At 34.6% G+C, this 22,034-nt stretch overlaps 1 protein-coding gene and 1 non-coding gene across 6 annotated transcripts in view; one reads left to right on the top strand and one right to left on the bottom strand.

The window, feature by feature from the left end:
- HYCC2 (hyccin PI4KA lipid kinase complex subunit 2) overlaps nt 1–22,034 on the top strand; it is a 64,156-nt gene that overhangs the window by 14,343 nt on the left and 27,779 nt on the right. For 3 of the 5 annotated variants that reach the window (XM_061381363.1, XM_061381333.1, XM_061381353.1), the window contains exons 3-7: nt 1,141–1,240; nt 9,412–9,488; nt 10,395–10,496; nt 17,883–18,062; nt 21,533–21,613. In XM_061381363.1, the coding sequence (XP_061237347.1) occupies nt 9,438–9,488; nt 10,395–10,496; nt 17,883–18,062; nt 21,533–21,613 (414 nt within the window). In that variant the 5' untranslated portion in view covers nt 1,141–1,240; nt 9,412–9,437. Of the gene's footprint in view, nt 1–1,140; nt 1,241–5,123; nt 5,188–9,411; nt 9,489–10,394; nt 10,497–11,231; nt 11,288–17,882; nt 18,063–21,532; nt 21,614–22,034 lie in introns of those variants that run through there. The other 2 variants (XM_061381343.1, XM_061381371.1) reach the window with 2 other exon arrangements.
- LOC133236091 (U6 spliceosomal RNA) lies at nt 20,979–21,083 on the bottom strand. The gene has a single exon (XR_009732727.1). It is a non-coding gene; the product is annotated as a U6 spliceosomal RNA (small nuclear RNA).

Raw genomic sequence — 22,034 nt, 5'->3', positions numbered from 1 at the left:
CCTTGAAAGTCTGTCAGAGACCTATCTCCACAGAGCTTCCCAGCATAGCTATCAAGTCTGCCTGCCTGCACTGCTTCAAAATCTGGCAAATGTCTCGGTGGTTCCAAATTCCCAAAGTTAAAAAGACAGTCTCCTTAACATCAAATGTCTCTTCCCAAAGGGTTACCAATTTCTTGTATATCTTTCCAGAGACATTCTGTTAGTCCTTTTCAAGTTTTTTCCCCATGGCAAAACTTGTCATGAAATAAAAAATTTAATGCGATAGCCCAGTGTGTAAGAGATGAAAAGTCAGCTGCCATTCTTGGAGTAGGAGATTTCCTGATGCGTCTTCAGTTTGAAAAACTTTGGGGACTTTAAAGTGATAACATCATTTAACTCCAAGAGAATTTTATTGCAGTATTCCTTGTATTAAAAAAGTATTTTGTGATGAACTATTTTAAAATGTTAATTTACTTTTGATGTTTTAGATTCTGAAGTTGTGATGAATTTTGAATCAAAGAAGTAGAGTATAATGTGGTCAGCAACTGCATGATAGTAGTTATGACTTCATGAGAAAAGTATACTTTAAGCAGTTTGAAAATAACTTTTAATGGTTTTGTGCCAGAACTTCAAGTAATAGCATTTTCTGTATTCTTTCTCAAAACGATAAACTTTTCAGTCTGTGAAATCCATGCAAAATTGTAATGTAGCTATTTATATTTATTATTTAAGCTCTATTTTATGCTGCATGTTAAAATTTTATTGATTGTTACGTGTGTGTGTGTGTGAGATCACTGTAATGTTTCAAAAATTGGATTTATAGGCTTTTTGACTAGGAAGTAACTTATTTTTGTAGATTATTCAGGTTCAGCTCCAGAAATTTTAAATAGCTTACTCGAAGTCTTTACAGATATTTAATGGTAAATTTGAAACTAAAACTCAGACTTTTCTCCAAATCTGATGTTTTTAAAATAAGTTTGATAATGGTATTTGAGTATCTCCTGGTTCTTATAGAAAACTTAAAAATAATCCTAATTATTTTTTAAATTGGGTACACTGTATTATAAATGTATTTTCAAAATTATTCTTTCTCCTTTATTTTACATTCTTGATAATATTTTCTCTCAGTATTTTACAGTTTTTCATTTTCATTTTTTGTAGAGTTGGAAAATATTTAAGTCTCAACAAATGAATTCCATACTTGAACTCTGCTGCATTCCTGTGCCACCTCCTCCATTAGAACACTGATCTTACAACAGAGGTAAAATCATAGAATTTAACTTTTTAAAGGATAAAGAATGAAGTTCCCATAGTTAGACATGTTGGAATTTTTGGTAATTTTTGGTGGGTAGCTTCTGTTTACAAAATGTTCCCTTGGTATCTCCAATTATCTTAAAGAGATCTCTAGTCTTTCCCATTCTATTGTTTTCCTCTATTTGCATTGACCACTGAGGAAGGCTTTCTTATGTCTTCTTTGAAACTCTGCATTCAAATGGGTATATCTTTCCTTTTCTCCTTTGCTTTTCCCTTCCCTTCTTTTCACAGCTATTTGTAAGGAGTTTTTACCTAGGAGACTTGAAATAATCACATCTTAATTATTGCCTTTTAATTTTACTTTTTGAAAGTGTTTCCTTTTTAATTGTTGTCTTTAAAATGTTTTGTTTCCTAAACTTTGCAGCTCTTAAATTATTGAATTTACTCAGCATAATTGTATTTTCTAACTACATCTAGATCAATGCTGTTTATGAAATTTCTTTGATAATGTCTGTGTTCTACATCTGTGCTTCTAATACAGGAGACACTAGCTGCATGCAGCTATTAAGTGCTTGAAATGTGGCTAGTGCAAGTAAGGAATTGGTGGGGTTTTTTTTAATAGTACAGTTTTGTGTTTTGTTTTTTTTTTTCTAATTTTTTGGGCCATGCCATGTGGCTTGTAGGATCTTAGTTCTGTGACCAGGGATCAAACTGAGACCCTCTTCTGTGAAAGCTCTGAGTCCTAACCACTGGACAGCCAGGAAATTCTCAGGAATTGATTTTTAAATTTTATTTTATTTTAATTAATTAAAACCGGACAGTGTAGTTTTAATGTTTTACTTAGAATTTGGTATTTACAATAGTAGCATGCGTTAAGTGCTTTGTTTCATACTTATACCTTGAAATATATAGGTAATTGTTGACCTTGTTTGAAAATTTGCAATAACAAAACCATTTTTTACTGTCATATGTCACCCTGATAATTGTATAGCTTTGTTTATCCAATAATTTTGGTCCATTAGAAATTCTTGAGAGCAGTTATCATCGTTTAGCTCACTGCTGTCTGTTAACTTATTTAATCTTTAAAAAAAATTATTTGACATAGGTAATTCCCATTTTATAAATGAGGGATTTGAGACCACAGATTAGTTAAGTAACTTTCTCAATATAACTTGAAGGTCATGGAGCTGGAATTCAAACTCAGGCAGTCTAGAGCAAAAGCCTGTACTCTTCATAACCAGTAGGCCATACTGCCTGTTAACTGAGTGACTAACAAGTCACTCAGTTGTGCCCGACTCTTTGTGACCCTGTGGACAGTAGTCCATCAGGGGGCTCTGTCCATGGAATTCTCCAGGCAAGAATACTGGAGTGGGTAGTCATTGTCTTCTCCTGATCTTCCTGACCCAGGGATACGAACCGGGGTCTCCTGCATTGCAGGTGGATTCTTTATCATCTGAGCTACCAGGGAAGCCTAGTTCTCTCTAAATTGTCAGTTTCTAAAGAAGAATACATATACTGATGATCAGCTAAGACACAATATATATCTGTCTAGGTAGTGAAGAACTTACTGTACTTGTACAAATATTGTGAGTTTGCTTTCTGACAAGTAGTTATTGACCTCTTTAAGATCATGTTTCAGCACTTTATTTTTTTTATTTTGTTTTATTCAGATCTTGCTAATAAAGGTTGCCATTTCCATGGTCACCAAAAAGATAATCATTTTCTGTGATAGACTTTTTAATTTGTTTCATACTCTGAAAGTGAGGCAGTATGGGCCTGAATTGATCTGCATGCTAGAATATCAGCTTGATTTTTGCTTTTAAATATAGCTTTTATATACCAGGTGATGGGATGAGTATAATATGCAGCAGAAGAAATTATTTTCAGAATTCTGTATTGTCTGTTTAAATAAAAAGAGTACTTGCAGTATGTTAATAACTATGTTCATAGCCACCTCTAAATGCTAAAAGATGCTGATTCTAGTTAGAAGACATATATTTAAATTTTTTCTTTGTAACCGACTGGTTACAAAAGAAGGTACTAAAATATATTTATAGGATTTTAGATTTAGAAAGTAACTTATTATTGTAGCAACCTGAAGCCCAAAGGGTTTAAGTTATTTGTCCAAGATCGTATAAGCTTTGTGGTTCACTGATTCAGCAAATAGACATTAAAGTGAAAGTGAAGTCGCTCAGTCATGTCTAACTCTTTGCGACCCCATGGACCGTAGCCTATCAGGCTCCTCTGTCCATGGGATTTTCTAGGCAAGAGTGCTGGAGTGGATTGCCATTTCCTTCTCCAGGGGATCTTCTGACCCAGGAATTGAACCCAGGTCTCCTGCACTGCAGGCAGACGCTTTACCGTCTGAGCCACCAGGGAAGTTCTAAATAGACATTAAGTACCTGTTATATGTCTGGATTCCATAAAATACTTGTTAGCTTGGAGTTCATAGTGAGCACTTAATTGCGAGCAGAACAGAAAATGACCCTTCTATTCTCATGGGATTTGTAATCTGTTAGGAAAGATAGACAACAAGTAGTAAGGTTTAGTAAGCAAGGTATAAAATCCATGTCCATAGGAAGAAAATGAACTGTATTTGTTTGAATGGAAAATACTGGAGAAGGGAAATACTGTCTAGATAAGTGGTCAAGAAAGGCCTGCTGAGACTAACAGGATTGGAATAGTTATTGTAGGACAGCACTACAGGCTGGAACAGAATCCCTGGTGTGAAGGTGTGCATGAAGTGATAGAGACACTGAGAAGTGAATATGATCAGAACAGAAAGCCCTGGGGGGAGAAGTATGAGCTGTAAGAAAGGGACAATTACATTTTTCAACTATAGATTTTAGTAGGTATTAAATTCAAATTCCAGCTCTGCCACTTAAATTGTGTTGCCATGTGTGGATCACTCAAACTTTACACTTTAATTTTCTTATCTGTTAGATAGGGATAACAGCTATTTTATAGTACATAGTATTCTGAAGATTAATTATGTACTGCTCGTAGTAGATACTTATACAGTGTTTACCTTAAGACATCTATTACCTGTCTTTTTGAAGTGCAAGAAATGAAACACAAGGTTTAAGTATAGCTGGTAAGGGGGTACGATGATTTAAACATAGTTAGAATGATGTCCAAACTTTCAGTTCAAAGATAAATAGGTCATAGGTATGTAATGCACACATAGGGAACATAGTCAATAATATCGTAGCAAATTTGTGTGGTGAGGGTTGGTAACTGGTTTTATTTCAATGATCTTTTCATAATGTATAAAAATATCAAATTGCTGACATAAACCTGAAACTAGTATAATATTGTATGTTAATTATAACTCAATTTAAAAAAATAAACATTGCTAGAGTTAGTGACCTAAAGCCTAATCTGGCTCCAGAGTCTGTGCTCAGTATGTGTCCTGGGAATCCTTTAAGTGGATCTGTGGAGTTAAAACTATTTTTCATATTAATACTAAGATAGTGTTTGACTTCTTCACCATCATTCTCTGGTGAATATACCTTGAAGATTTCCAGCAACAGATTGGATGCAGAGGCAAGTATAAAATTTGCAGAAATTGTAAAACAGCACTGTTCTTGTCACTAGAGTTGTTTTTGTTTTGGAAAAATAAAGTTTCTTTTTAAAATGTTATTTGTTAACATGTAATGGACTTATATAATAAACTTGAATTTAATGGATTTATGTAATAAACTTGAATTTAATGAATTAATAAGCTTATAAAATGTAGGAGTGAAACAGTGTCTACTGAGACAAAAAATTGAGTCTAAACCACTACATTCTATTTCCTGTCGTTAAATCAGATAAAGTCCAAAAAGTAGCTGATACAGTGTTTATACTTAAAAGGCTTGCTGATAACTTTCTTTTTTCTCACTTTCAAGACACATTTTTTCACATTTTTGAAATCAAGATGTATATTGTCCAAATATGCTTTTCATCAGCCAGGCAAGTAATTTTGAAATAGCAGTAATCATTCATATTTGGTGTTTTGGGAATTTAGCTTTGTGTAATCATTTATTCAGTTATCATTTCAGTTGATCTTAGGTAAACCACATAGGGTTGAATTGTTAACTGAATTTTTGCCCCTAATTGTTACTTAAAATGTCTACAAAATATCACAGTATAATACAGTTTTGCAGTAATAATTTTCTCAGTAGAAGATTGCCTGACGCATGGCAGTTAATTCAAAGACGGCAAAATTGCCAGATCTCTGTCTCTAATTTCACACCTGAGCAAGGTTACTATGAATGACTCCTACATCTGGGAGAATATCTGCCTGTCAGAAGTTTCTGGATGATTTTGAAAGAGGCTCTTAGCTTCCATCTGTATTTAATTTGGAAAAAATAAAATTATTAAGCTTAATTAAACAGAAAATGCAGAAGATATTTCAGGTTTTGTTATGACCAAAAATAAGTGTCATTACAAAGGTGCTAAATATATTGAGTTCATAAGCACAGATAATTAAATCAGATGTTTGAGTGCCTGCTATGTGCACAGTGCCTGTCCTTGTGACGTACAAATTCTAGTGGGAAAGCCAATAATAAGTAAATAATTGGAACATTGTATGTTAACTATGCCTCATTAAAAAAAAAGATTATTTACAGATTTTGCTAAAGTGATATGAAGGAAAGGACAGAGTGTTAAGGGTTGGAGGGAAGAGCATATAGAGGCAGCCAGTATAAATAGACACAGGGGACTTCTATGAAGAGGTTAACATTGAACAGCCATATACAAAGAACTAGGAGAATGTGGCAAGTGTAAAGAGACTAAAGGTGGCCAGAAATGTAAAGGATAATTTTTAAAAGTCTTATGGGATTATATGGATAAGCTTGTGCTCTTATCCTTTAGTTAAGCATTTTGTTTCATTTTAATAAAGGGTTATTTCTTATTTTCTACTTATATTTGTTAATAAACTACTGTCTTAAAATTAATATCATAAAATCAGGTAAGTATGATGTTTTGGTTATAATTATTATTAACACCACTATATTCTTCTGTCTAAAGTTAATTAACTTGCAGTCACATTAAAAAAACAACAGTATTGATAGAAATCAAAGTGATTTGACATTGCAAATTTGTTTTTATGGGAGATATCATATAGAAATTTAAAATGAGAAATTTAACTTGGATGTAATACTTTTTTTTTTTAAACTGAAGGTAGTCATCAGGATTACCTGGGGAACTTTTTCAAACTGTATATTCCAGGCCCTGTATCAGTTAGGGATTCCAGTGCAGTATATATCAGATTAAAAAGTTTTGTGTTTCTTTCAAAAAATAATGTTTGATTTTCTTTTTAATTTTTAAAAGCTGTTGATGTTCTTTGTAAAGAATTTGAAAATATTTTGATTAATTGTAGTTGCTTTTTGTTTTCCTTTTCTATAAAGAAGTCAGTGTAGTCAAAGTATAGATATTTCCTAAAACATATAAATAATCATAATTTAAGTCATTTTCAGTATTTTAAATATTTATCTAAAAACTTGTTCATTTTGTTTTTTTAAGTATTTATTTGTGTGTGTGTAACTATAGCTAGTTTGAAATGATGAAAAAGAATCACAGTTGCAGCAAGAAACTATAAACTGTTGACCCTTAAACAACACTGGTTTGAACTCAGCAAATCCACTTATACTCAGATTTTTTCAGTAAATAGATGCAGTGCTACATGGTACATGGTTGGTTGAATATGCTGATAGGGAGGGCCAGCTGTGGGAATTGAGTATCCTTGGATTTTGGTTTTCACAGTGGATCTGGAACCAACCAACAGAGAAGATTTTACTTAGGAATCAACTTAATTTGAATGTTCTGATCTGTATGAAGAAAACACAGAATTTATACAGGCATAAAAAAGAAGATTTTTAATAAAGAGCAATGCTATGCTTCTGTATTGGATGACTCGATGATGTGAGGATGTCATTTGAAATTAATTTGTAAATTTAATTCCTATGAGGATGGAGTATAGAAAAAAAACTTACAGTACAAGTCTAATATTTAACTGGAAGAATAAAGCAGGCAATAATAATGAAATACATTTTTAGGAAAAAATATGGGACATGTACTATTATAAAGTGTTAGTCATTCAGTCGTGTCCAACTCTTTGTGACCCCATAGAGTGTATCAGATCAGATCAGATCAGATCAGTCGCTCAGTCGTGTCTGACTCTTTGCAACCCCATGAATTGCAGCACGCCAGGCCTCCCTGTCCATAGAGTATATAAAGTGCATTATAAAGCCACAGTAATTAAAATACTATAGTCCTGGTACAAAATTGGGAATAACAGCTCATAAATAGTTCCAAATATATGTGGGACTTTTTGTTGTTGTTCAGTCGCTAAGTCGTGTCCGACTCTTTGTGACCCCAGGGACTGTAGCACGCCAGGCTTCCCTGTGCTTCACTATCTCCCGTCGTCTGCTCAAACTCATGTCCATTAACTTGGTGATGCCATAAGGGTATGGGAAATTTCCTAACTGAAATACCATTATTAAATATAAAATAATTGATCATTCCTTGATTTAGTATCATCCAGTATTAAGTAATAAGTCATACAATAAGTCATGTTTAACCTTTTCCAATTATGTTAAGCTCTTTTTTAATGTTTGAATCAGAATCCAAATAAGATTCATATTTTGGTTATTGATTTTTTTTAACATCCCTTTTAATCCACTCATTTTCCTTTTGTAGTTTATTTGAATAAATCTGTCAGCCTATCTTAAAAGCATTTGCTACTTGAAAATAAGGAGCATTTCTTATTCCTTTTTGTACTCCTTGTTACAGTGCATTATATATGGGTATTTAGGGAATGTTGGGGGGATTAGAAAATCCAGTTTCTTTTTTTGGATAGAAATTTATTATGAAATGTTACACATTCAGGAAATATTTTCTTTTTAGTAAAGGAACTTTCATTTCAGTTGCTTTGGAGACATTTCCCTCCCTGCTCAAGAAATTTCTTTTTTCTTTTGGTTACCCTTTTGAGTCATAAATTAAAAACCCCAAATCTTTGTTGTCTGCCTCACTTAAAAAATAATACATATGTATTGTTACATTTTTGTAATTCAGAATTAGACAACTAGAATATCCTCAGTTAATCCTTCCCTCAGAGGTAAACACTGAGTAGTTTATATATTTTTCCTCCCAGCTTTTCACATTTATATAATTTTTGATGGAATTATAACTTATATACTATTATACAACTTGCTTTTTCTACCTGGACATTTTTCCATTTTAGAAAACATAAATCTACCTTCTTCAATGGCCTTATTTTGTATAGTGTGTATATATGTGTATGTTTATCATCATTTTGCTGTACATATATGACCCTTGATTTCTAACTTTTTTACCTTTGTAAAAATCTGTCCCATTGTTTATTCTATTATGTATAACTTATTCCAGTTGTGTATTTGGTAAAAGCAAGGCTTCCCTTTAGTTCAGTCAGTAAAGAATATGCCTGTAATGCAGGAGACCTGGGTTCGATTCCTGGGTTGGGAAGATCCCCTGGAAAAGGAAATGGCAACCGACTCCAGTATTCTTGCCTGGAAAATCCCATGGACACAGGAGCCTGGAAGGTTACAGTCTGTGGGGTCACAAGAGTCGGACACGACTGAACGACTAAACACACAGTGTGACTAAGCATGGACTGTACATTTGTCTTGGGTAATACGCAGTTTGATTTTACTTAGTAAACTAGCTTTTGTTACTTTGGAATATAGTTGTTGGGGAAAATATAAAAGCATTAGGAAATTAGGTTTCAAACATATCGTTAAAGATAGAACTTATTTCTTTATAAACAGTTTTGTTTTAATTGAACACTAGTCTGAAACTGGAGCTTGCCCAGTGGCTCAGCAGTAAAGAATCCACCTGCGATGCAGGAGCTGCAGGAGACACAGGTCGGTCTTTGGGACGGGAAGGTCCCCTGGAGTGGGGCATGGCAACCCACTCGAGTATTCTTGCCTGGAGAATTCCATGGACAGAGGAGTCTGGCAGACTTCAGTCCATGGGTTGCAAAGAGTCAGACATGACTGAAGCTACTTCCAGGAAGGCAGTCTAAAAGTAAGCCTCCTTATCTAAAATATGCACTAGATGAGTTTCTCCTTAAATGAAAGGCACACATCATTTACTTTGATAGTTTCTGTAAGTAACACTGTCCTCAAATTCAGTGCTTTTTTTTTTTTCTTCCAGAAAAGAGGAATAGAAGGTAGAAGAAGATGCTGGGATCTGAACGTGGTGTTGTGGAAGAATGGTTATCAGAATTCAAGGTAAATTGCATTGAGGATGAGAATGTGTTATATGATTTGTATGTTGTAATTCAGTGTATATATGTTCATGGAGAAACTGAAACAAAAGTTATAAAGTGGGAATGGCAATATATGAAATAACTTGTTTCTGTAATTAAACCTCTTTAAAAAGACACTAATGTGAATAATTGCAAAAGACCCTGATGCTGGGAAAGATGGAGGGCAAGAGGAGAAAGGAGCAACAGAGATGGTTGGATGACTTTACCGACTCAGTGGACATGAGTTTGAACAAATGTGGGAGATAGTGAAGGACAGGGAAGCCTGCTGTGCTGCAGAGTACATGGGGTCACAAACAGTCAGATATGACTTAGCAACTCAGCAACAACAACAAATGTGAATTATGGCCAGAAGATAATATGTAAAAATGAATCTAGTTGTTAGGATTGATAAGGTAATATATAAATTTTAAGATATATTCAATAAAAGAAGGGAAGCCTCCAAGCTTTAATAAGGCACAGAAATCAAATTTGTGCCTTATATTTTTATTTCCTGTGATTAAAAATCACTCATTAATTTGACTAAAAACTGTATAATTTATTAACACTATAGATATAAGTGTTTTGTGAAAATAAAATACAGGAATTGAAGTTATCCCACACTGTTTTTTCTTAGACTAAAGTGATTCATTTCAGCAAAGCTTGTGTAATACGTGATTTCTAATCATTTCTCATGGTTGACTAGTTAGAAGAATTGTATAACATCCTAATTTATTTGTTTTATTAGCTCATGGTTATTTCATGTATTAATTATTTTTTACTTTTCTTAGTTGACTCTGTTATAAATCTTTTTGAGAAGGACTCATAAATTTAAGTTTTTGACTTCTCAAATATTAAGTTCACTTTAAGTTTCCTTTGATTTTTGTTTTAGGCATTACCTGACACTCAGATCACCAATTATGCGGCAACTTTACACCGGAAAAAAACACTGGTACCAGCCCTCTATAAAGTTATTCAAGACTCAAATAATGAGGTAGGACAGTTTATAAGAAAAATGATTTTATTGTACTACATAAGAAATACGTGTACTAAAACACATATATGTAAGTTTTGTAGTTTTCTTTAAGTTTTGTTTAATCCTTCCAATGGGACTGGAAAACTTTCTTTCTGCTGTTTTTCATTCTGATAGTTGCTTTGGCTTTCCCCATGACCCCCCTCTCCATGTTTTTTAATGTTTTGATTAAATTTGTTATGGTTGAGGACAATACATTTTGATTCTTGGTTTGAGTGACCACCATCTTAGGAGAGTATTTATTTAATTTGAAACTTTACTCTGTTTCCTATTTTGGAATGTTTCCTTTCCTGGAATCTAAATTTTAGCCATACACGGTTTGAGATTTATTTAAGTATTGTTTGCAGTCCTTCTATTGACAATATAGAACTCTGTGTAATCACTCTAATTAGAGAATTCAGTCAAACTGGTAATGTGAAATGCTGCTGCTAGTAAACTTAGCTTGAAAATGACCAGAGAAAGCCTAAATAATCACAATAAATAAACTTAGAAAAAGAGTTTGCTGTTGTTTAGCCTTGTGCTAGAAGGGGGAAAAAAGTGCAGCTATTGACTCTATATGTTAACTTATGCAAAATACACACATTACCTTTCCATTAACATAATAGTATGACATACAGTTTTATCACCACTGGATTCATGTATGCTTTAAAATGAAATGAAAGGAACACACAGGAAAGTAGCTTCTTATCTTCCCAGATACAGCCTCCAAGAGTGCCTCTGCTGTGTACTGGAGTGAGTTTGAAGAAGTTCAGGTAATCATCTCCTAACCAGCAGCTTAACTTAAAGTGCATCTTCATTTTTGTCCTATCACTAAAAGCTTGCTTATTGACCTCTTTCTTTCCTATCTCCTAAACTTGGATTGGCTCTCAGTTGGGCTTGCATCTGTTGCTATTTGTAGCAGCAACCGCAGGACTCATTTGCTTCTTTTTCTCTTGCTGTGTATTTTTGAATGTTTTGTAACTTTAGGTATGATAAGGGACACATATGCATATCTTTCTTGGTCAGGAGTTTTCAGAATTCTGTGTGAATATTGAATGTATGTATTCCCTTGTTTTGTCTTAACATGAAGCTTTGCTTATTAAAATATATTTGTTTTATGCTTTATTTTTAAATTGTAAGTTCTTCATGGGCAGGGGTTATATATTTTTATACCTGTTTATATATATATATATGTATGTATGTTAATTCCCTAGAATGTAGTATTTTATCACTAGTAAATATTGATTAGAAGAATAGTGAAATACATGGAGGGAATTCCTTGGCCAAGTTCTAATCACTGGACTGCCAGGAAATTCCTGTAGAAGTTTAATATTCCATATCATGGCCAACCTGTACTATATAACTTGTTTAATCTCTAGACCAACATGTTACTTTTTCTGCTTTCCCTCCTTCCAGATCCCTTAGTCACTGCAGCAGTTCTGCTTCTTCTGCTTCCAGAAAACCATTGACCCTACTGCTTCTTTATGATTTAATTATTCTTCTGCCTCCCTGCAGATGTCTCACTTCCCTCTTTTCTTAGCTACATTTTCATGGTCCATCATTATAGTCATTTCCTTGCACACATTCTCAGCTTCTTTGCTTCTCATTCCCTTAATTCATTTTTTTTGGGCAAAATCTCAACACTGGATAAAATCTACCCATCCATCTACTTCATGCCTGTACCTGAGCAACTCAGCGTACCTGGAGAAAACAGTTTTGTTGACTTTCTCCACTTAAATGCAGGACTGAAAATTAAAAATGAGCATATTTCATTGTACACTTTCCCACTGTTCATTTTATTCCTTCTTTTTCCTCACACTTATCACCCTTCCTCATTTTCAGTTTACTTTCTGTGTCGTTATAAAAGAAGGAAATAGTTGGAAACTATTTTCCTACTCAACTCTGCCGCTCTGCCAGCATCTCTAGTCAGACTCTCCTGCTATTTCTGCTATTTAGTGGATGAAGTGTCTCAGATTGTATCAAAAACTATCTCTTCCACTTGGGCCTGGATCTCATCTTCTCTAACCACCTCAAAGATTGCTCCTGCAATTGCCAGCTCTTTTTCTTCTGTCGATTTTTTTTCCTTTCTTGATGAAAGGAATATGATAAACGACAATATTCTATTTTTAAAAAACCTTCCTTGATTTGCCTCCTATTTTATTATCTACACCATTTTTCTGTCCTCCTTCCCAGTGAACTTTATAGTATCCCTGTTCAGCCTCTGCCTACTTGTGCTCATTTCCTCTCCTCATATTTTTTCATTACCCACTCATATTTGGATTCAGTCTCCATTATTCCACCCAAACTGCTCTCAATGCATTCATCCTATGGCATGCCTCTTAGTAATTATCATGTCAAAACTATTTGCTAAGTTTGAGGAAAGTGTAAATTATTCTTAACATCTTTTGCTGTAGGTGATAGCACCATTTAAGTATGTGTTAGTTGCTCAGTTGTGTCTGACTCTTTGCAACCCCATGGACTATAGCCCACCAGGCTCCTCTGTCCATGGGGTTCTCCAGGAAAGAATACTGGAGTGGGTTGTCATCCCCTTCTCCAGGGGATCTTCCTAACCCATGGATTGAACCTGCATCTCCTATATTGGCAAGAGGATTCTTTACCATCTGAGCCACCAGGGAAACCCTATCTACCTATATTTCTATTTATTTACGTATTTATATGCTGTGCCACATGGCATGTGGGATCTTAGTTCCCCAGCCACAGATTAAACCCAGGCCCTTGGCAGTGAAAGCATAGAGTCCTGACCACGGGAACTGCCAGGGAAGCACCTTTCTCTTTTTCAAATTCTGTGGGGAGGTCATTTCTGATTCTGAGAAACTGAGAACATGATAGCATAATACATATGCTTGGAATTAAAGATTTTAACAGTACATTGGCAAGTTTTTAATAGTCTTATTTGCAGTGGTATCTGAAAATTTACTAGATTGCCAGTCACTCCCCTGCCCTCCTTTTAAACAAAAAAAGTACTAATTTTGGTTAATCTATATTTCTTTGCAGTGCTTATTAAAATACAGTCTCTACATGCTAATGTACTTGCTACTGAGGACAGGAAATAAGGTCTTTATAACATAGACAAATCATAATAGTACCACAGCCAATGAAATTTACAGAAGGCAATTTTAGAGTCTTACTAAAGAGGAAAGTAGATTTAAAACATGGACATATATTTTTAATACATAAATTTATGAAGGCAACAATGTTTAATTCCCCTAAAGAGCTGAATGTATTCAGTACTTTAAAAAGTTACCAGCAGTTGGCCATTTTCAAAAGTTCATTACTTCATTATTGGCACTGCATAGACTGTACTGCTTGAAATTAAGCAATCCTCACCTCTTCCTCCACTTCCTTTCTGGTATAAGAAGAGTCGTATAGTGAAAACATCATCTGTGTCAAAAGATCTGAATTCTGGTGTCTTTCTCCACCACTAATTTCTGTGACCTTGGACAAATTGTCTGACTGGTCTAGACTTCAGTGTAAGGGGAGAGTTGGCATTTTTTTAAGATGTTAAATCCTGTGATAGTGATTTCATATAAAGCATTTAGTGGTTAGTAGACTATAAAGTATGTAAATTTTTTTTAGCTTTAGAGTTCTTAAGAGTTAAGCTTAAGTCATCTAAATAATATTAACTGTACAATCAATATAGGATTTGTTGACTTGAATTTACTATTGTGAAAGTAATGACTTTATTCTGAAATGTTAGATTATTAGAAACATATATATCTACATTCAAGCAGTTTTACAAGGGTGTATATATATTATCATTTAGAATAGAAGTGTATAAATTATTGAATTATTCCTTTTTTTAAAGCTACTATTACATTATTATATGTAAAATAGATAACTAATGTGGACTTACTGTATAACACAGGGAACCCTACTCAATAATTCTGTAATGACCAATATGAGAAAAGAATCTAAAAAATAGTGGATATTTTGTTAAAATGTCTAATTTGAAGAATGTCTCTCATGACAACCATTAACAGTGATACTCCTCCTTTAGTATGTTAAATGATACCTTTGACTTAGTCCAGTAATTTTTTTCCACTATTACACCTAAGCTCATCCTTTAGTCAGTCACTCAGTCATGTCAGTCAGTCATGTCTGACTCTTTGTGACCCCATGGACTATAGCCCACCTGGCTCCTCCTTCTTACAAAACTCCAGAATACTGGAGTGGGTAGCCACTCCCTTCTCCAGGGGACCTTCCTAACCCAGGGATTGGGTCTCCCACACTGCAGGCAGATTCTTTACCTTCCGAGCCACCAAGGAAGCCAAAGCTTATCCCTTAGGTCTGTCAAACTTGAACAAATTGATTTAAATACAGTTCTGTGAGAACTTCCAAGGGCCAAGATCGTATGTTTCATCCTTCTTAAACCACGAAGCTACTTCCTAAATCTTACAGTTTGAATGAAGTAGGCCCTCTTTAAATTTTAGATGGTTAATAAATACAAGAAAAGGATTCAGCAAAATAAAAAGAGTGGGTATATATATATGTGTAACTGATTCACTGTGCTATATACCTGAAACTAATACAACCTTGTAAATCAGCTATACTCCAATAAAAATTTTTTAAAAAACAAAAACTGGTGTTAAATTTCAATTTAAACATTATTTTATAGTTTCCTCTCAGTGTTTTATCTGCATTTTAAGATCATAGGCAGTTTTGTATAGTCTAGCAGTTTTGTGAAGTTATTCAAGCAACACCATTCTAAATTAACAGTACAAGTTTAGGAGGAAGGAAGAGGTTTATTTAAACTGCTCATTTTCTTCTTAAGATTATAAAGTTCCTTATGTCATATTTTGTGATATTATATGAAAAATTATCAAGTTAAACATTGGAAAAGCTATTTCTATATATTTCCTCCGTTTCAAAGTCTTTCCAGTAAATACAATTAGCAAGACTTAAGTCAGTCTTAAAATATAAAAGTAATCTATTTTACTTATATGTCTTTAAATGAAAAGGTCAGTTTTCATTCCAATCCCAAAGAAAGGCAATGCCAAAAAATGCTCAGACTACCACACAGTTGCACTCATCTCACATGCTAGTAAAGTAATGCTCAAAATTCTCCAAGCCAGGCTTCAGTAATACATGAACCACAAACTTCCACATGTTGAAGCTGGTTTTAGAAAAGGCAGAGGAACTAGAGATCAAATTGCCAGCACCCGCTGGATCATGGAAAAAGCAAGAGAGTTCCAGAAAAACATCTATTTCTGCTTTATTGACTATGCCAAAGCCTTTGTGTGGATCACAAGAAACTGGAAAATTCTGAAAGAGATGGGAATACCAGACCACCTGACCTGCCTCTTGAGAAACCTATATGCAGGTCAGGAAGCAACAGTTAGAACTGGACATGGAACAATGACTGGTTCCAAATAGGAAAAGGAGTACGTCAAGGTTGTATATTGTCGCCCTGTTTATTTAACTTCTGTGCAGAGTACATCATGAGAAATGCTGGGCTGAAAGAAGCACAAGCTGGAATCAAGACTGCCAGGAGAAATATCAATAATCTCAGATATGCAGATGACCAACCTAGACAGCATATTAAAAAGCAGAGACGTTACTTTGCCAACAAAGGTCCGTCTAGTCAAGGCTATGGTTTTTCCAGTAGTCATGTATGGATGTGAAAGTTGGACTATAAAGAAAGCTGAGCGCAGAAGAATTGATGCTTTTGAACTATGGTGTTGGAGACAACCTTGAGAGTCTCTTGGACTACAAGGAGATCCAACCAGTCCATCCTAAAGGAGATCAGTCCTGGGTGTTCATTGGCAGGACTGATGTTGAAGCTGAAACTCCAATACTTTGGCCACCTGATGTGAAGAGCTGACTCATTTGAAAAGACCCTGATGCTGGGAAAGATTGAGGGCAGGAGGAGAAGGGGACAACAGAGGATGAGATGGTTGGATGGCATCACCAACTCAATGGACATGAGTTTGAGTAAGCTCCGGGAGTTGGCGTTGGACAGGGAGGCCTGGCGTGCTGCAGATCATGGGGTCACAAAGAGTGGGACACGGCTGAGCGACTGAACTGAACTGATTTAAAATACTCACTAGCATTTTAGATGTCCAAATATTATGTATTGCAAAGTGCCTTTATCTACTAAGTGGTATATAATTTGTTTAAATCATAATCTAAAGTTGAGATTCAGTATTTCAGGGAGAAATATCAATAACCTCAGAGATGCAGATGACACCACCCTTATGGTAGAAAGCAAAGGAGAACTAAAGAGCCTCTTGATTAAACTGAAAGAGGAGAGTGGAAAAGCTGGTTTAAAATTCATCATTCAAAAACTAAGATCATGGCATCTGGTCCCATCACTTCATGGCAAATAGATGGGGGAACAGTGGAAACAATGACAGACTTTATTTTCTTGGGCTCCAAAATCACTGCAGATGGTGACTGCAGCCATGAAATTAAAAGATGCTTGCTCCTTGGAAGACAAGCTATGACCAACCTAGACAACATATTAAAAAACAGAGACATTACTTTGCCAACAAAGGTCCATCTAGTCAAAGATAGTTTTTCCCATAGTCATGTATGTGTGTGAGAGTTGGACCATAAAGAAAGCTGAGCTCTGAAGAATTGATGCTTTTGAGCTATGGTGTTGAAAAAGACTCTTGAGAATCCTTCGAACAGCAAGGAGATCAAACCAGTAAATACTAAAAGAAATCAGTCCTGAATATTCTTTGGAAGGTCTGATGCTGAAACTGAAGTTCCAGTACTTTGGCCACCTGATGCAAAGAACTGACTCATTTGAAAAGACCCTGATGCTGGGAAAGATTGAAGGCAGGAGGAGAAGGGGACGACAGAGGATGAGATGGTTGGATGGCATCACCAACTCGATGGACATGAATTTGAGCAAGCTCTGGGAGTTGGTGATGGACAGGGAAGCCTGGTATGCTGCAGTCCATGGGGTCGCAAAGAGTTGGACACGACTGAACAACTGAACTGAACTGAAAGTTGAAATTTTAAGTTTATTTCCGACAATATCATTTGACATTCTTTTCTTCCAATCAGAATTTAAAAATGGAAGATTGTAAGGGTTGGTAAGAACAGAAAAAGAAACTCACTAACTGTAAACTAGTATATTAAAGGACTGATTATCTAAGAAGTTAAATAGTACAGTGTGTTGAAAGAGATGTTGATATTATATGGGCATGAAGGACTTCTTATAGTTACAGAATTGGTCAGTTCAATGTGTCGTCTCTGTGTAAATAGAGATTGAGGTTTTGGTTGCACTGATTTCGAATAAGCAAAAATTAACATATAATTTATTTTTAAAATACAAATATATGTGTAAAAAAATACAGCCAAAAAAATAGAAATAGCTGATGCACTTTATTTTCTTTTTAGCTCCTGGAGCCTGTCTGCCACCAGCTGTTTGAGCTCTATCGTAGCTCTGAAGTTCGACTTAAGAGGTTCACACTGCAGTTCTTGCCAGAATTGATGTGGGTTTATTTACGGCTTACAGTTAGCCGAGACAGACAGAGTAATGGTTGCATTGAAGCACTTCTGTTAGGAATTTACAATTTGGTAAGTGGAAAGTAATAGTTTGGAAAATGTCAAATATATTTTTTTAAGTCTTCTGAAATAATACAGAATAGTTAGAGGAAAAGAAATTTAAATGTCTGTTGAATAACTTATTTGAATTAATTAAATTGAGTACATAGGTGTTCAGTGTATGCTAGTAATGCATTTTATAAAGTAGGTGAAACTATTATAATTGATAAAATTACTTATGGCTTATTTTTCTGATTTTTAAATTGACTAATATTTGTAATGCCTTACATTAAAAATTTTTTAATTTATTTTTAATAATCATTTGCTAAAACATTATGTATCTGATACTGTATTGTTCATGAAATTGTTTTCGTTTAAGGAATTCTTAGGTACCTTAAACATTCTGGTTGTTTTTTTTCTCATGGTGTCCCGTTTAGAACATTGGTGTTGAAATTCCAGCCCCTTGAATCCTAGTATTCTGTGTATTCCCTGTAAACAAACACTTTGCATAATAAAACTATGTTTGTAGATGAGAGGTACCTCAACTAAAGTACCTCACAAAACATTTGAGTCTACAAAAAATATTCTTTTGCACCAGTGCCCATTTCTCTTAAGCATTATCTCTTTAAAAATCATTAAAGAGCATTTCCATCATTGAAATCTGAAGGAAGAAACCTGGCCTTTGAAGTCACTTGTATTTTGTTTAAAAATAGACCCTGCCACTTGCTGGCTATTTTAAATTTAAGCAAGTTAATTCATACCTTGATTTCAGTTGCCTCATTTGTAAAACAAATAAAACATTGATAGTAGTATTAAAAGCGATTAGAAGTACCCAGTGTGTTGCCTGAGGTGTTTATTGAATGTTTACCACTATTATTATAAGTAGTAGTAGTAATAGAAGTGGTCTCATAATTAAAGGTGAGTTGTTTTAATGAAAAGCTGGTGTAGGTATAAAATTACTTTGCTACCTTGCCTGATTTTTCTTTGAAAATAGGAAATTTTGTTTTATCTATCATCATGTCTCTAGTGCTTAGCACAGACACTTAGTAAGTGTTTATTGATGTAAGTTATTTGTATTGTTTGGTATAATAAACTTCAGTGGTGGAACAAATGAAGCAAAAAATTTGGGGATGCCTAACAAGTTCTTGACAGTACTTGTTGGTGCTATGATTTAATTATCTTTTGGTATCTTAAAAATAGTGTACTATTTTAAAAACACTCAATTATGTATCATAAATGTAACCTCGGGTTTCTGTCGTCTTTTAATTCCCTTAATATCTTTGTTCTTTCATCTCTGTGGTTCTCAGTTTTTCTTACCACCCTGGATTTCTTGCGTGTATTCATTTCTCTTTTTTCTTCTTTTCTCACCCCAGCACTTCTCCCTTGCTACAGTAGCCAACACCTTCTCCACAGATATACATGGATAAAAATAAAAAGTATTTGACTTAATTTGAAATTTAGGGATAAAAATTAAAATTTTATCACCTAACTTAAATCAGGCCCATTGATCTTAGTATAGACTTTCTCTGAGACACTGTGGCTCAGATGTGGTAACTAGTTTGACTACAGAGTGGGTAAATGATTTCTCTAGGGATTTTTAAACCACTTTCCTGCCAAAATTAGAGGTATAGCCTTTGTTCACATGCGACTGATACTCTCCTGTGACATGTTAAACTCAGAAACTGGTTCTCAAGGAAAAAAGTTCTTTTGGGTTTGTGTTTTGGTGATGATAGTTGTTTTTTATTGTTGTTTCTTCCTTTTATGCTGTACAACCACTCATCTCTCTGACCACCTTCCTTCTAGGTCTACTAAGGGTAGTCTCTCTCTGGATTTTATGCCAGTCATGTATACTAATATGGTTTTAAAAGAAACAGATTAAAATAAGACAATAGACAAAAGGATTGGTGCAGGAGGGGCATTTCACCCCTCTAATTGCTGGTGTCTGTAGGCAGGTTTTTACTGATAGCTGTAGAAGACTGGAGGTGCCAACGACTGTAGAAATGAATGCCATGACTTTTTCAGTGAAAGATAAAATGCTTTTTAAAAACCACAGGGATGTTTCTGTAGTTCAGTAAAAACTATTAAGTATGAACTTATGATTAATCACTTGGACTAGTACCATATAATTATGTTAATATGTAGCTTATTTCAGGTCATTAATTTATTACTGAATAATTGTAAGATTTTCTTTTAATAAGTGTAGCTGTCTTGGCTAAGACCTTTAATTTTAATCTTTTATATGGGAATTCTATTTTTAGTTTTCTGAGGAACCTCTATACTATTTTCTGTAGTGGCTTTACTAACTTACATTCCCACCAACAGTGTAGAAGGGTTCCATATTCTCCATACCCTCTCCAGCATTTGTTATTTGTAGACTTTTTAATGATGACCATTCTGACTGGTGTGAGGTAGTACCTCATTGTAGTTTTGATTTGCGTTTCTCTAAAATTAATGATTTTGAGGCTTCCCTGATAGCTCAGTTGGTAAAGAATCCACCTGCAATGCAGGAGACCCTGGTTTGATTCCTGGGTTGTGAAGATCTGCTGGAGAAGGAATAGGCTACCCACTCCAGTATTCTTTGGCTTCCCTTGTGGCTCAGCTGATAAAGAATCTGCCTGCAATGCCGGAGACCTGGGTTCGATCCCTGGGTTGGGAAGATCCCCTGGAGAAGGGAAAGGCTACCTACTCGAGTATTCTGGCCTGAAGAATTCCATGGACTGCAGTCCATGGAGTCGCAAAGAGTCAGATACAACTGAGTGACTTGCACTTTCACTTGCACTTCCAGCATCTTTTCATGTGCCTACTGGCCATCTGTATGTCTTCACTGGAGACATGTCTATTAAGGTCTTCCCTTTTTTCAATTGGGTTGTTTGTTTTTTTGTTCTTGAGTTGTATGAGCTTTTGTATATTTTATCTGTAACATCATTTGCAAATATTTTCTCCTATTCCAAAAATGTGGAACACTTCACAAATTTGCATGTCATCCTAGGGCCAGGGCTATGCTAATCGTCTGTGTTATCTTTCCATTAATCTTTTAAACTCAGCTGCTGCTGCTCCTGCTAAGTCGCTTCAGTAGTGTCTGACTCTGTGCGACCCCATAGACGGCAGCCCACTAGGCTCCTCTGTCCCTGGGATTCTCCAGGCAAGAATACTGGAGTGGGTTGCCACTCACCTAGTTTCTACTAAAAGATGTGATTACTTGTAATCTCCATGGCTGTCCTGCAAATTTATCATGAGGATTTATATGTGTGCCTATTTCATATCTTTACTGTCATGGTATTTTTGATTAACTGTATTATTATATCTCTCAATGTCTCCCAAAGGACTTCAACTACCAAAGTGTACAAATTGGCTAATTGGTTAAAGATACAGAAGGGTGGTAATATTTTTATTACCATTTCTAAAAGTCTTCCTCAATTGCCAATTATATATTTGTTAAATTAAGAAAGCAATTATTATTTCTTTTAATAGAGTTGTGTGACTATTTCATTTTCCTACCATAGGAAATTGCTGATAAAGATGGAAACAATAAAGTTCTGTCTTTTACCATCCCTTCCTTATCCAAGCCGTCAATATATCATGAGGTAAGTAAGATTGGAGAGGTAAAATTTTTAAAAATTATCAATATATTGAGCAAAAGTCAGTTTCTTACTAGAGATAAATTATTCCTAACACATCTTTACGGATTTGTTTCTTTAAATGTAGATGTTTGTTATTAGTGATATAAAGCTGAGCTGTTGTCAGGAGAGAGAGAAATTAATTATTGGACAGTTTTCCTCTAGTTCTGGTTTATTTTTTATTCTTCTACCAATATCATCGCTGGTCTTTTTTATTATATGAATTTTTAGAAATGTTCCTTTAAATTTTTTAAGTCATCTATATTAATTAGAAATGATCTATGTTAGATTGATTTACTTTTTATTATTTTTTAGGAAAATAACTACTTAGAAGAATATTAACACAGTAATTATTTTATTTCCATTTAAAGTAGTCTGATTGATGCAT

Source organism: Bos javanicus, chromosome 2, assembly GCF_032452875.1.
Source record: "Bos javanicus breed banteng chromosome 2, ARS-OSU_banteng_1.0, whole genome shotgun sequence".
Taxonomy (NCBI): Eukaryota; Metazoa; Chordata; class Mammalia; order Artiodactyla; family Bovidae; genus Bos; species Bos javanicus.
This window is presented reverse-complemented; position numbering and strand designations above follow the sequence as displayed.